The following is a 15,873-nucleotide window of genomic DNA, read 5'->3' on the forward strand; positions in this document are numbered from 1 at the left end:
CTCAGCAGGCCAGGCAGTATCTATGGAAAAGAGTACAATCGACTTCTCGGGCTGAGAGTCCTGCTGAAGGGTTTCGGCCTGAAATGTTGATGGTTTACATTTTTCCATAGACGCTGCTTGCCCTGCTGAGTTCCTCCAGCATCTCGTGTGTGTTGCTTGGAGAGTTCTCCCACAGGAATCCTATCCTGCCAGATTTAAATTCAATTGGCATTTTAAATATTATCTGATATTTTTGATATTTTACATATTGGATTATTCCTTTGACCTAGTTGAATATAATTTAGGGGATTAAGTATGAAGCAAATGAAAACAATGTAATTTTTCTGCTCCTGATGCAAGTAGCATTGCTTACCATGAAGTCATATTTTGAACTTGGTTTATTTACATCACCTAATAATACTTCTGACAGTTGCTTGTAATATTTTCCCTAGCAACCAAGTTTAAGTAGTTCTGACTTACCTTGGACTAACTGAAGCAGTAACAGCCAAACAAGGGAGGTTTGGGTTCTGAAGTCACTTCTATCCTTCAAGCTGCCTTCTGATTATCAGATGGGAAAATATTAAGGGAAAAGTGACAGACTGTTAGCAGTATAATTACATTAACAATTTTTAGTTCCTCTTAATTTAGCATCTTAAGATATGTATTGACACTGTTTGTAATTTGGAAGGATAACGGAACTGAAAGTGCCCTCAGTTGTTCCAGCTCGTATTGGAGAAAATAGATCTAAACCACATAATTAATATTTTATTAAGGGACAAGGAACATTTCAATGGGAAACACCATTTTGTCAAGTACTCGTGACACGACAGTGGTATCCTTGTCACGTGACTGGGGTTGAAGCTGTACTGGACTTGATGGTGGAGTGATGTCAATTTCCCGCCAGTAGAGATCATGTGACAGGTTTTTTTTACAGGTTATAAAAGGAAGACCCCACCCTGTGAGGGGGGGCAGTTCGTGGCTGGATTTGCCAAGTTGACTTCATGCCACTGCGTGATTTAATGTGATGACGCAGTTTAGTTGAAAGATGAAGTTTTATCTAATGCCTAAAGTTTAAAAGGTCATTGCCAGCAGTTTCTTTATAATACTGCTGGTTTGAGAATCAGTGGAGAGTGAAGATCGGAGTTCGGGAGTTAAAGATCGAGGAGAATCTATTTTGACGGTGAAACGGGTTTGACCTTGTTTAACCCTTATTCGGAAGGAATTCTTTGACTGTTCTCGTGTTAATCTCTGCGGGATAGCAGAAGATTGAGGACAGTGTGATAAAGGAAAGGTCAGTGCCTTTAAGCCGTTTCGTTTCGTAAGTTCTTCGTGGGAAAAGTTTGACGCCGGGGATCGAAGCAAAACGACGTGAAAGAGAATTTAAATCGTCTTAAAAAGTCTCTCCCTTAAATGAACCGTGAGCATTTTGAACTTGTGGCAATCCTACTTAAAAGAACTGTTTTTGCAACATTGCTTTAAGAGCTGTTTAAGCTGTCGCGCAGCAGCTGATTTCTGGTTACGTTAGTGTTTGTTTACTTTTGGGGGGTTTGTTTTCAGTGTTTAATAAACGTGTTGTTTGTTACAAAAACCCTTGCCTAACTCATATATTTATTGTTGCCTGAATACGTAACAATTTGACTGGGAAGCAAGAAACTTGGCTTCTTCTGTCAAGCTTGTCCCACCTGTTTAAGAGACATTGGGTTTCTTTTAGAATAGTTCTGGACACCCACACAATCGTTAGTATCTTCTCTCAATATCCCTTATACCTCATTCCTTTGCTCCATTCTTTTTGCTTTCCTGTACATCCTTTTCGATACCTTTTGAAGTGCAGTGACCAAAATTGAGATGCAATCCTTTAAAACTAGTCTGCCAGTGTTATATAATTCCTTAGTGTTACATTTGTGAAGTTAATACTTCAGTTTTCTGGCAGTCGACTCAACTTTTTTTTAATAACTATTTCCCAGTATCAGCTTGGCAATGAAAGTAGTTAGTCCAATTTTGCTTAGAGCTTTTTCACCATGCTATTCTTGTTTTGTTTGAACTTAATATTGGCAAATGTAAACTATATTGTATTAATTTCCTTTTTGTCTTTCCAATTTCATATCTTGATTAAATCCTTCCAAAATCTTTTAATGACATCTGTGTAAAACTTAATTTTCCACTGTATGTGTACATCCTCTGTGATTACTGTAGTTTTCACTGATTTCTGGAATTGTCACTCACAGGGCCAATTGTGCGTAGGTACACTTGAGAATGGCAGTCTACCATTGTGTACCTCAATCTTGGCAATCCTCTAATACCCGTGCATTTCAGGAGGTAGAGAGCTTGCGGCAGTCTACTGTATACTTGACACCAGAACTACAGATCTTTGCATAATACTTGTGTTTCACCACTTATGCTTTATTAGCTGGTTTATTTAATGAAATATTGCTTATTGGGGAAACTTAAAAATCATTTATTTTCTGAAATATGTGAAATACCCCTGGCTGATTTTGGAGCAATATAAATATATAAAACTCTTAGCCTGAATAAATACAAATTTGCTGCATACCATTGTGATGAAATCGTGGAGAAACAAATATTAATTTTATCCTTGAAACCTAACAAGTGGGGAAGAATTATTTTTAATATGTGCTTATTTCAACCAACATTCAATTCATTTTCAGAAACTGCTATTATTTTCAGTAGTCTTCAGAGCAGTCATAACTTTGGAAACATCATTCAAAGGTGCATCTTTCTGTATACTTTAAAACTTTGTTTTGGTGTTGTACCAGGAATTTTCTATTGTAAACAAATTTTTATTGCTTATAGTCCCCAATGTATGCTCCTAATATGCTTCAATTTGCAAATATTTTGATTTGCATCTGTGGAATGTGAAACCATAGGTTTCTAGTTGCTAACAAGTGCCAGTGTCTTTCATGCAGCATTATTACAATGTTCATGAATTCACAAGTAATGAAGCTAGACATATAGTTTAATGGTCTTGTATTTTTAGCCTTTAAAAAACTTATAGAAGTTAATTTTTGTTTGCTATTGATATTAAAGTCTTAGTAAGCCATGTTATGCAGCGATACAACAATAAGCTGCTCCATAGACTTGATGAATTTCTGAATGTTTAATCTCATAGTAAAATAACAACACACCGAATATGATGCTGGTGAAGAGAACTTGGACTCCAAACGTGTTAGTTATTCTCAGACAGATCTGAGGACTAACATGCAAGTAAATTGCTTAAAATTAGCATTTAATATATCACAAAAGAAGCTGATCGTAAGAGTGATGACCTGCTCCTCAAAACACTTCTGGATAAATATAGCCCCATCTCAGTTTGGAAGTGTATTATTTTTTAATTCCCTTTCGTTAATCAATATACACAGAATATGATGGATTAGGCAAAGGCAGTATTTAGTGTCCACTTTTAATTGCCCGAGCTGAGGAGATCATTATGCTAGGTCTGAGGGCACTTGAGTTAACCACTTTACTATAGCTCTAAAGCACATATTGGCCAGATAATATACAAATGACAAACTTGCTTGGAGAACATTTGGTTTTTAGGTTATTGGGTTTCAAGTACAATGCAGCAGTTTTGTGGGTGTCATTATGAAATTTAAGGTTTCATTTCATTACTTGAATTTAAATCCTTGTGGCTCCGAATCAGTAGTCCAGGCCACTTGGTGCTGTTGCAGCAACTTCACCAGGTTGTGTTCTATCTCAACATTGGGTAGATTCATTAATGCTAAAAGTGTGAATTTCAACAACGCTCTCAGCATGATGCTCCTGGGAGGTATCCTTGACCACCAAAAATGCAATGAGTGCATTGCTTCTTATTTCATGCTAGCATGAAGCTAGACAATATTCTAGAGGTGTTTGTAACAAACTGCTGTGTGAACTGAATGGTTATGTGAGAGGAGTGCATGCTGTATATACTGAAGCATCTTGCAAATGAGAGTTTTTTTCTGCTGAATATTGATGTTTATGTCTTAATAATAGCTCAATTTGCCCAATATTGCTCTATTGTTGAATTCATTTTAATAGGAATTTCTAACATTTAAATTAAATTAATCTGAAATAATTTATTATTCTTACAATAACATTTTCTTAAAAATTTTGCAGAGATTCTGTAATGGGTCTGTTTGGATTTGCAGGACTGATTACAACAACATCACGAAAACTAGACCGGGAACAACAAGCAGAACACATCCTTGAGGTCAGCTGAGTTAATTTCATTAATGATTTTCAAATTATAATGTTTATTATCAGTCTTATTCAAAGTAAAACAAAATACCTTTGGATATTCTTGTGGCTAAATCTGATGTTAATGTGGATGTGCTCTATGTTGTTGAACACTTTTTATTGCATGTGGATCCAGAGTTCTGTGTCAGCAGTATGTGCCGCTGTTTAGCATCATTAGACAGTGCTGACAACAAATCAGATACAAACATGTTTCTGAAAGGAGCATGCATGTAGGTCCCATTCTTGGCATGAAGATGTGAAATCCTCTTGATTTTTTTTGCAGAATATTTGTTTCAGATGGAGATATTAAAAATAAGTTGTATAAAGAGCCCTCATAGGAAATTTCATCTAAAATTTCAATGTGGGGCAAATGTCAGATATATAGTTTCAGTGGAGATCCGAGGAAAATATTTTAACAAAAGTTAACTTGTGTAATATTTTTATTCATCTTGCCTTTTCTCTGCCTTCCAACTCCTCTGATGATTGCCTTAGTGTAGAGTTTGACTATTGTAATTATTATGGGTTATGGATGACATGTAATGTGAGAGACTGGCTGAAAAGCCTCATTAATGGTTCTGTCATTAGTAGTATTCAAGGTGTAGTTGAAATTTTACATAATTTTCATGCACATTTTAAAATTGCTATTTAACTGAATTTCATTTTCTATTCAAAAGTTACAACATTTGTTAATGTTGAGAAAACACTAATATTCTCAATGAATCTTGATTATTTACATCATTTCTTAGAACATGCCTTGGCCCAGATTGTTTAGAACTAGCACAAAGCAGAAATAGTCCTGACTGTTCTTTGTCTGAAATAATGAGAGGAGGGAAAGAAAGATTAAATAAAAGGAAGCATATTAACTAGATGTTGAGATGTTATAAAGCTGTGAGAATTGGAAGAAAAATTCACAAAAGGATGACATGCAGGTATAGCAGGTAAATAGGAAAAGTGAACAGAATCCTATATTGGTATTCTTCTGCAATTATATGAGGCATGTAAGGCATCCAATAGTCTCGCAAGGACATGGATCTGCACCTGGAAAGTCTTCTCCAGGGTGCAGGCCTGGGCAACGTTGTATGGAAGAATAGCTGTTGCATGCCCCATGCAGCAAGTTTCCCCTGTCCATGCCACTGATGTTCTTCAAGGGAAGGGCAAGGGCCAATACAACTTGGCACCAGTGTCGTCACATGAGTTGCTAGAACAAGGTTGAAGACAACTTTGGACTGTGTTAGGGACTCCAGCTCTGGATTTGTCCTCATGGTTTACTCCCGAAGCCTTTCCCATGAATGGGTATGGCCACAAGGCAGCGGAGGTTTGAAATCAGAGTTTTCCCTCTCTTAGATGGTCTGCCTTCCCAGGCTGATGAGCTCCATCTACCTCCATCCTCAGTAGTATATGAGGTACTACTGAGACTACAATGGGCGTACAGTGCACTGCATTTGTCTCTTTATTTAAGTACGATGATTAAAAGACAGAAGTTTAGACAATGTTTTCTAGTCCGATATCTGGAATGGGTGGGTGGTTTTGAGAGGAGAGATTGGACAGACCAGGCTAAAATCTGAGTGAGTTTAAAAAAAATGAAAAAAGGGACTTTTTGACTGAAACATTTAGAGGACTTGGTAAGTGGATGTAATGAGATTTACTTTTTGTGAGAAATCTATAAATATGATTTACTTTAGAAATAAGAGATTACCAATCTAAGACAGATGTGACAATTATTTCTGAGTGTCAGAAATCGTTGCTTCTAATGCTTTTGAAGTATACAGTTCCAGAGTCTTCGAATACGTTCATATCAGAGTTAGATAGAGTGTTGGTAGGTAAAGGAGAGATGGGTGTTGAAGTTGCATTCAAATTAGCTGTGATGTGATGAAATGGTGGAGAACATTCAAAGGGCCATGTTCATTTCTATCTTATTGGCTGTTTAGCAGTGAACAGCAATGTATTGTTGAGTCTCTGGTATTGTGCTTTCATATAGACTTGCCATGATTTGTGTTTTTTGCATTTTGACAAAAGAGAAATTATAATTTATTGCAATTCAGTAGCACCCAGGCCACACTCTTTAGGCATTGCTGAAGTTCTCAGTGGAAAAGAGAACAGAACAGATGTTTTCTGTTGGGAGGAAGACAAGAGATTAATCCAAGCACACGGTAAAAAACAGGGGCAGGAGTCGTTTCACCATTTAATATGATCAAGACTGGTCTTTTGCCTCAATACTATTTTGTTACTTCCTCCACATATCCTTGACAGTTTTGAATTTAGAAATCTATCAACTACCATAAGAATACTCAATCCCCACAACCTTCTGTGGTAGAAAATTCCACAAGTTTACCAACTTTTTCTGCATCTCAGTCCTGGATGTTTTACCTATATCATGAAGGTGTGGCCCTTCAATCTGGACACACAACAAGTGGGATCATTGAACCTCATCCAGTTTTTCTAGCCCTGTCAGAATTTTGCATGCTTCAATGAGAGCTCTTCTCACTTTTCTAAACATTGGTCTAAATGCCACAATCTCTCTTCCTTTGACAATTCTGTTATCCTTGAATTGGTCAGGTGGGCCTTTGCTACAATCATCTATAGCATCAGATACCTAAAGTGATAGGAATGCAAAGAAGATTTCAATGTGAGAACATATCTGGCCAGGTGGAAGAGGTACTATGGTGAGGTAGGGTTAGTTCTGCCTCTATCTGATGAAGAAATGTGTTTCCCAGGTTACTCTGAAATTATAAGTGTTCGAACGTTCAGAGTGAAAATGTTGAAACTCTTTAAGAAAGCAAATAGAAGAAGGCATTGGACAAAAATTAAATGAAGGTGGGAGTACGTTGGAGAAAAGGAAACGGGAGGCAGTGTTGCCTTTTTCTTCCATTTCAAAAGTATATTGATTATTAAGAATGTGGTGGGGAGTGATGCTTAATGTCCTTCAGGTACATGTTTCTGTGAATGTTTCATAATGATCTATAATCCTATAATGTCATGTATGGCGTTAGATGATCTGATAGTTCTTTCAATGAAACATTTATTTAAGCAGCGAGTAATTTACTGGCTTTGTGCATGCTGAGGTGCTTACTTGACGAGAATAATTGAGTACGATTTTTTTTGTCATTTTCTAATAATGAACTCATATGGTTAAAGCAGTGTTGTCTTTATAAATATCAGCTCTGAATGGGAATCAGCGGCATTCCAGGTGCGATATTTCCAAAGACTTGCCTGCCTCTGAGGAAAGAAGCTTCATATTTGTTGGAACGTTGAGAATTGCGTTTGAAAATCACAATGATTACAAAGGGTGGTATCAGTTTGATTGTTTCATAAACTTCCTGTGTAAAGTTGTTGATGACATAATTGCCCAGATAACTAAAAGATGAAAGATAAGGCAGTAGATGTTGTTTCCGTGGACGTCAGGAATGTATTTGACTAAGTAGGTTGGTTCAGAATGTTAAGTTGCATGAGAATCAAGTAGAGATAGCTAATTGGATCCAAAATTGGCTTGGTGATAGGAGGTTGAAGGTAACTGGAAGGCAGGTGTTTGGAATACTGCGAGCAGTAGTGTACTGCTGTGATGAGTGCTGGGGCCCTTGTTATTTATGATATATATTAGCAGCTTGGATGTGAATGTAGGAGGAATGATTCATGTTTGCAAATAACTTAGAAGTTGGTGGTGTTGGTAGCAAAGATGCTGTCTAAGGCTGCAGTGGGGACTAGATCAGGTGGAATGTTAGGCAGAGTGTTGGCAGATGGAATTTAATTACAAAAATGCAAAGTGATGTGATTTGGGAAATCAAGTAGGCGTAGTACATATATGGTAAGTGACTAGTTATGGAACATTAATGGGCAGGGGGACATTAGCTATAGTTTTATAGTTCCATGAAAGTGGCAATGTAATTGGATAGTGTGGTGAAGAAGTCTTGACTTGTGTTTGCCTTCATGGTTCAAGACAGAATATTAAAGTTGGGATATTGATTACTGTACATTTGGAATGCCGTGGTTGCCATACAATAAAGAATGATGTAGTTGCACTGGAGCGAGTGCAGAGGCAATTTACCAGGATGTTGCCTGGAAATTTTAGTTATGGGGAGACGCTGGAAAGGCTGAGTTTATTTCCATGCAGCAAAGGAGGCTGAGACACTAGCTGATGGAGATACATTTTATAACGCATGGGTAGGATATATAGGCAGAATCATCGTTCATAGTTGAGGTATCAAAAACACCAGGGATAGATTTAATTTGAGAGGGAAGAGTCTCAAAGGAGACTTGTGTGAATGTTTTATTCACACAGAGTGGTTCATTTCTAGAATATGCATCCAAAGGCGGTTGTGGAGTCAGATACAATCACTGTGTTTGGAAGACATTTAGTCAGCACTTAAATAGGCAAGGCATAGTAAAATAGAAATCTAATGTGGGAAATGGGCTTATTGTAGATGGGAAAGAGGTTGGCATGGACATGGCAGGACATGGAGCCTATTTCTTATTTTAAATTCAGCTAAGCATAAAAGTCGATGAAGACCGAAACAAGGCATCCTCATACCATACCATAACAGAGTATTTTGTTAATTATTAGGCCATATCCACCTACTTGATGAGCCTTTCACAAAACAGGACTGCAAAAATGCAGCCAGCGCGGGCCAGCTGAATTTGGGGAAACTTTGTTTAGGTGCTGCTCGGAAAGATTGCTAGAGGTTCCCAACAAACGAGAATGGAGATAGCTGATTGCAAAGCTGGGAGCTATAGACTGGATTATTCTAAGTTTATTGCAGCGCAGAAGGGCATTGCTTGCCGCCTTCCATTCATTCAATAAATCTAAGCCGAGTATAAGACCATCAGACATGGGGGCAGAATTAGACCTCCCGTCCCATCAAGTCTGCTCCGTCATTCCATCATAGATAATTTATTATCCCTCTCAACCCCATTCTCTTTCCTCCTCTCCGTAAGCTTTGATGCCCTAACTAATCAGGAACCCATCAACCTCTGCTTTAAGTATACCCAATGTCTTGGCCTCAAGAGCCGTCCGTGGCAATGAATTCCATAGATTCCCCACCGTCTGGCTAAAGAAGTTCCTCCTCATCCCTGTTCTAAATGGATGTCCCTCTACTTTGAGGCCATAGCCTCTGGGCCTAGACTCACCCACTATATGAAACATCCCCTCATCATCCATTCTGCCTAGGCCTTTCAATTTTCAGTAGGTTTCAGTGAGATCCCCGCTTATTCTTGTAAACTCTAGCAAGTACAAGCTGAGAGCCAGTAACCTCTCCTCATGTTTAACCTTTCATTCCAGAATCATTCTTGTGAACCTCCTGAACCCTTTCCAATGTCAGCTCATCTTTTCTTAGCCTAGATAAGGGTCTCAAAACTGACCAATGTCTTATATAACCTCAGCAACATTTTTATTCCTGCTACCAAAGTGCATAATTATACACTTCCTTACACTGTATTCAAATTGCCACTTCAACGCCCTTTCTCCCAATTGGTGCAAATTGATCTATAGACTCCCTGCTTCCTCAACACTACCGGCCCCTGCACCTATTCATGTTTCATCCTCAAGCTTGGCCGCAATTCCATTATCAAAATTGTTGACATATAACATGAAACACAGAAGTCGTAAGACCAACCCCTGCAGAGCACCATTTGTCAATGGCAGCCAACCGGAATTGGCCCCCTTTGTTCTGACCCTTTGCCACCTGCCAGTTGGTCAATCTTCCATCCACGCCAGTATCTTTTATGAAATACCATGGAGTCTTATTAAGCACCCTCGTGTGGCACCTTGCCAAAAACCTCCTGAAAATCCAAGTAAACAACATCCACTGACTCTCCTGTTATTTCCTCAGAGTTCCAGCAGATTTGTCAGGAAACATTTCCCTTTAAGGAAACCATGCTGACTTTGACATTTTTTATCATATGCACCCGAGTACCCCAAAACCTCACCAATAATAATGGACTCCATCATCTTCCCCACCACTAAAGTTAGGCTAATTTCCTTTCTACTGACTCCTTCCCATCTTAAAGAGTGGAGTGACATTTGCAATTCTCCACCCCTCCAGAACCATTCCAGAATCTAGTGATTCTTGAAAGATCATTACTAATGCCCCCACAATCTCTTCACCTGCCTCTTTCAAAACACTGGTATGTAGTCAATATGGTCCAGATGACTTATCTACCTTCAGACCTTTCAGCTTCCCAATTACCTTTTTAGTAATAGCAATTACACTCCCTTCTGCCCCCTGACACTCTCGAATTTCTGGCATACTGCTAGTATCTTCTATGGTGAAGACTGACACAAAATATTTAAATTATTTTGCTATTTCTTTGCCCCCATTACTATCTTTCCAGCGTCATTTTCTAGTGATCTAATGTCCACTCTTGCCTCTCTTTTACGCTTAATATATCGAAACACTAGATATCATCTTTGATATTTTTGGCCAGCTTACCATCATTTATCATCTTTTCTCTGCTTCTGGTTTTCCTAATTACCTTCAGTTTTTTTTTAAAAAAGCATCCAAGTCCTCCAACTTCACACTATATTTTTGCTATATTGTATGACCTCTCTTTTGCTTTTTTGCTGTTTTTGACTTCCCTCATCAGCCATGGTTGCCTCATTCTCCCTTTAGTATGTTTTTTCATCTTTGGGATTTATCTATCCTCTGCGTTCCAAATTGTCCCCAGAAACTCCAGCCATTGCTCCTCTGCCATCATCCCCGTTAGTGTCCCCTTTGAATCAACTTTGACAGCTCCCCTCTCATACCTCTGTAACTCTCTTTACTCCACTATAATACTGATACATTTGACTTTATCATCTTCCTTTCAAACTACAAGGTGAGTTATAAACTGCAGTAATCATAATATCATTCACTAATAAAATTTGGTTCATTACACAACACCTGCTCCACAATTTCTTTTACCCTAATAGGCTCAGCTATAAGTTGCTCTAAAAGCCATCTTATAGGCATTCGATATATTCCCTCTCTTGGGATCCAATACCAACTTGGTTAGAGCCAACAACCTGTCTCTGAATGTGAACAAAAGAGATGCTTGTTGACTTCAAGAGGGCAGAGTGACCACTCTCTGCTGAACATTGACAGCTCCTCAGTAGAGATTGTTAAGATCATCAAGTTTCTTGGTGTTCACCTGGCGGAGAATCTCACCTGGTCCCTCAACACCAGCTCTATAGCAAAGAAAGCCCAGCAGCGTCTCTACTTTCTGCAAAGGCTGAGGAAACTCCATCTCCCACCCCCCATCCTCACCACATTCTACAGAGGTTGTATTGAGAGCATCCTGAGCAGCTGCATCACTGTCTGGTTCCAAAATTGCACCATCTCGGGTCGCAAGACCCTGCAGCGATAGTGAGGTCAGCTGAGAAGATCATCGGGGTCTCTCTTCCTGCTATCGCAGACATTTACACTACACGCTGCATCCGCAAAGGAAACAGCATTATGGAGGACCCCATGCACCCCTCATACAATCTCTTCTCCCTCTTGCCATCTGGGAAAAGGCACCAAAGCATTCGGGCTCTCACGACCAGACTATGTAACAGTTTCTTTCCCCAAGCTATCAGACTCCTCAATACCCAGAGCCTGGACTGAAACCTTACTGCCCTGTTGTCTTGTTTATTATTTATTGTAATGCCTGCACTGTTTTGTGCACTTTATGTAGTCCTGGGTAGGTCTGTAGTCTAGTGTAGTTCTTTTCTGTGTTGTTTTTACGTAGTTCAGTATAGTTTTTGTACTGTTTCATGTAGCACCATGGTCCTGAAAAACGTTGTCTCGTTTTTACTGTGTACTGTACCAGCAGTTATGGTCGAAATGACAATAAAAAGTGACTTGACTTGACTTGATATTGAATTCCCCCATGGCTATCTTAACATTGCACTTATTATCTATACCTTTTCTATTTCCTGTTGTAATTTATATCGCACATCTTGGCTACTGTTTGGGGGGCCTATATATAACCCTCATCAGTATCTTTTTGCTCTTACAATTTCTTGATTCTATCCTTGGGAATTTATATTTTGATCCTCTGTCACCTCTTGCTAAGGATTTTATTTTATTTTTTACTAACAGAGCCATCCCACTACATCTGTCTTGCCTGCCTGTCCTTTTAATATAAGGTATATCCTTGGATGTTAAGCTCTCAGTTCTGATCATCTTTCAGCCACGTCTCCGTGACGCCCACAACATCATACCTGTCAATTTCTAACTGGGCTACAAGAATATTTACCTTCATGTATTTAAGTCTAACCTATTCAGTCCTGTATACATCACCCTTTTTGATTTCACCTGACGTTACATTTCACCTCATCCCACTGACTGCAATCTTGCTTATCATCTGCCTGTCCTTCCTCACAGTCACACTCACACTCCGTCGACTTGTGTACAACTGCCCCAACCTTGGCCTTATCACTCCCATTCCCATACTCCTGCCAACTAAAACCTTCCCAACAGCTCGAGCAAACCTGTTTACAAGGATATTGATCATTCTCAGGTTCTGGTGTAACCTGTCCTTCTTGTACAGGTCAAATCTTCCCCAGAAGGGATCCCAGTGATCCAGAAATCTGAAACTCAGCCTCTGTACCGGTTCCTCAGCCACTCATTCATCTGTACTATCATCCTATTCCTAAGCTGAATAGCATGTGGTACTGGGAGTAATCCATACTACCTTGGAGGACTTGGTTTTCAGCCTTGTCCCTAACTTCCTTTACTCACTGCACCGGACCTCAGCCCCCTTCATACCTACGTCATTAGTACAAATGTGCACCACAACCTCTGGCTGCTCGCCCTTCCTCCTGTGAATCTTCTGCAGCCACTGTGAGATATCCTGGACCCTAGCTGCTGGGAGGAAATACACCACACTGGCTTCTATTTTACAGCCTCAGAATCTAAGGTCCAAGAAAGAGAACTATCTCAGACTTCATGCTCAGCAGTTTTGCATAAATATTGTACGCCCCAGCCCAGCAGGTTCAATACGCCCCAGCAGGTTATTGTTTGAAAGTTTGGCGTGATGTTGCACTAAACCTTGCCGAATGCATTATTTCATAGTTTCCCTTGAGTTATCTGAGCTAGGGCACAGTTTGAGTTCATTAATCCTTTGATTATTAGGAAGAAATCATCATATTTTCTTTCTTGTTGCTTAATTATTAGTTCATTCTTCACATTACTTTTATGTGGTCATTAGTCAGGGTAAGATTAAAGTTGGTTGTCATGCTCTGTTTTTAAAAAATGCATGAAAGAGAATATGAAAGGATCAGTGAAAAAGTTTTTAAAAAACTAGTTTGGCAAGAAGCAACTGAAACTAAATTTTCAAGGAGAATAAAATTAGTATTTTTCATGCATCATTAAAAAAGAAAGAACTGCCATAGGGCATGGGAGCAGAATTAGACCCATCGAGTCTGCTCCACCAGTCCATCTTGGCTGATCCCAGATCCCACTCAACCCCCATATACCTGCTGTCTCACCATATCCTTTGATGCCTTGGCCAATCAGGAAGTGATCAACTTATGCCTTAAATATACCCATGGACTTGGTCTTTACCGCAGTCGATGGGTATATTTAAGTCAGAGCATTCCACAAATTCACTGCATTGAGACTTAAAAAAATTCTACTTGCCTCTATTTAAAAAGTTTACCCCTCAATTTTGAGGCTGAGCCCTCTAGTTCTGGATACTCCCTCTCCACGTCTACATTATCTAGTCCTTTCAACATTTGATAGGTTTCAGTGCAATTCCCCCCTACATTCTTCTAAATTCCAGTGAGTACAGGTGCAAAGCTGCCAAATACTCCTCAGTGTTAACCCTTTCAGTCACAGAATCATCCTCGGGAACCACCTCTGGACTCTCTCCAATGACAACACATCCTTTCTGAGATATGGGGCTCAAAACTGTTAACAGTACTCCAAGTGTGGCCTGACTAGTGTCTTATAAAGGCACAGCATTATCTCCTTGTTTTTATATTCTATTCCCCTTGAAATAAGTGGTAACATTGCATTTGCCTCCTTTACCACAGACTCAATCTGGAAATTAACCTTCTGGGAGTCTTGCACGAGGACTCCTAACTCCCTCTGGACCTCTGATGTTTTGGTATTATTCCCATTTAGATAATGTTCCTTTTATCAAAATGCATTATCATACATTTTCCAGCACTGTATTCCATCTGCCACATTTTTGCCCATTCTTCTGATTTGTCTAAGCCTAGCTACAATTGCACTGTTTCCTTAGCACTATCTACCCCTCCATCTATCTTCGTATCGTCTGCAATCTTTGTCACAAAGCCATCAATTCTGCTATGTAAATCATTAATAAACTATGTGAAAAGCTGCGGTCCCAATCCTAACCCCTTATGAACACCACTAGTTACTGGCAGCCAACCAGTAAAGGCCCCATTTATTCTTATTCACAGCCTCCTGCCTGTCAGCCATTCCTCTATCCATGCCAGTATCTTTCATGTAACGCCATAGGATTTTATCTTGTTTAGCAGCCTCATGGCACCTTATCAAACATCTTCAGAAAATCCAAGTACTTGTGTCCCCCGTTTTTCGAACGTTCGCTTTACGTCAACTCGCTGTTATGAAAGACCTACATTAGTTACCTGTTTTCGCTAACAGAAGGTGTTTTCACTGTTGCGAAAAAAGGCAGTGTGCGCTGACCAGCCAAGTTCTTCCCCGGAACTGCATTCTAGCCGGCATGGCTTAAACACGTGCCTGTGAGCATCTGTGCTTTATGTTGATTTATTTTGTGCATCCGTCAGCAAGATGAGTTCTAAGGTATTGGAAAAGCCTAAAAGAGTGAGTAAGGTTGTTCCATTTAGCGTAAAACTAGACATAATTAAGCGTTTTGATCGCGGTGAACAAGGTAAGGACATACTGAGTTTGGCTAAGGGTTTGTGGAAGTTGATGAAGATGATGTTGAAGAGGTTTTTGCATCCCATGACCAAGAACTGACAGATGAAGAGCTGATGAAGAGGAAAGGATAACAATTGAAACCAAATGCAGTAGCGAACGGCCTGAAAGTGAAGTTGTCCAGGAACTGAACGTGAAGCAATTGCGTGAAATTTTCGCTGCGATTGACAACGCTGCAATGATTGCAGAAAAGTATGACTCTAATTTTGAAAGGGTACTTAGGTTTAGGGCATATTTGCAGGATGGTTTGAGTGCTTACAAAGAGCTGTATGATAGAAAAATGCACGAGGCTAAGCAGTCAAGCATACTGTCGCTTTCAAGCCTTCCACATCAGCCACAGCAGACGATGAACCTCAACCTTCGACATCGAGGCCGGCAGACATAGAAGAAGGTGACCTGCCTGTCCTGATGGGAACAGACGGTGATGAGATGACACCCCAGTCTCCTCTACCTCCCACCACCTCAACCTCCGACGACTCAGCCTGACACACCATCATCAGTGTGCTCACTCTCTTCCTGATCCCGGCAAGTGAAACCACACTGTACACACATTATTTCTACTTTATATAGGCTGTGTATTTTTAAGTGTTATTTGGCAGCTTCACAGTTTAAGGGTTACTGGAAAGAGTGCTTCTGCCAAGAGTGCTTGTGCCGAGTGTTTTTGCTGCGAGTGCTGCCGAGAGCACTTGCGTGAGATACTCGCTGCGGTGGACAGTGTGGCAATAATTGCAGAAATATACTCCTACTTTATATAGGCTGTGTATTTATCAGATCATTCCTG

General features: G+C 39.7%; 1 protein-coding gene across 7 annotated transcripts in view; it reads left to right on the top strand.

Moving 5' to 3' along the window:
* Positions 1 to 15,873, top strand: part of fat1a (FAT atypical cadherin 1a) — a 175,492-nt gene that overhangs the window by 75,837 nt on the left and 83,782 nt on the right. For all 7 annotated transcript variants that reach the window (XM_059989307.1, XM_059989300.1, XM_059989301.1 and 4 more), the window contains exon 4: positions 4,125 to 4,186. In XM_059989307.1, the coding sequence (XP_059845290.1) occupies positions 4,125 to 4,186 (62 nt within the window). The remainder of the gene's footprint in view (positions 1 to 4,124; positions 4,187 to 15,873) is intronic.

This window comes from Hypanus sabinus, chromosome 14 (assembly GCF_030144855.1).
Source record: "Hypanus sabinus isolate sHypSab1 chromosome 14, sHypSab1.hap1, whole genome shotgun sequence".
NCBI lineage: Eukaryota > Metazoa > Chordata > Chondrichthyes > Myliobatiformes > Dasyatidae > Hypanus > Hypanus sabinus.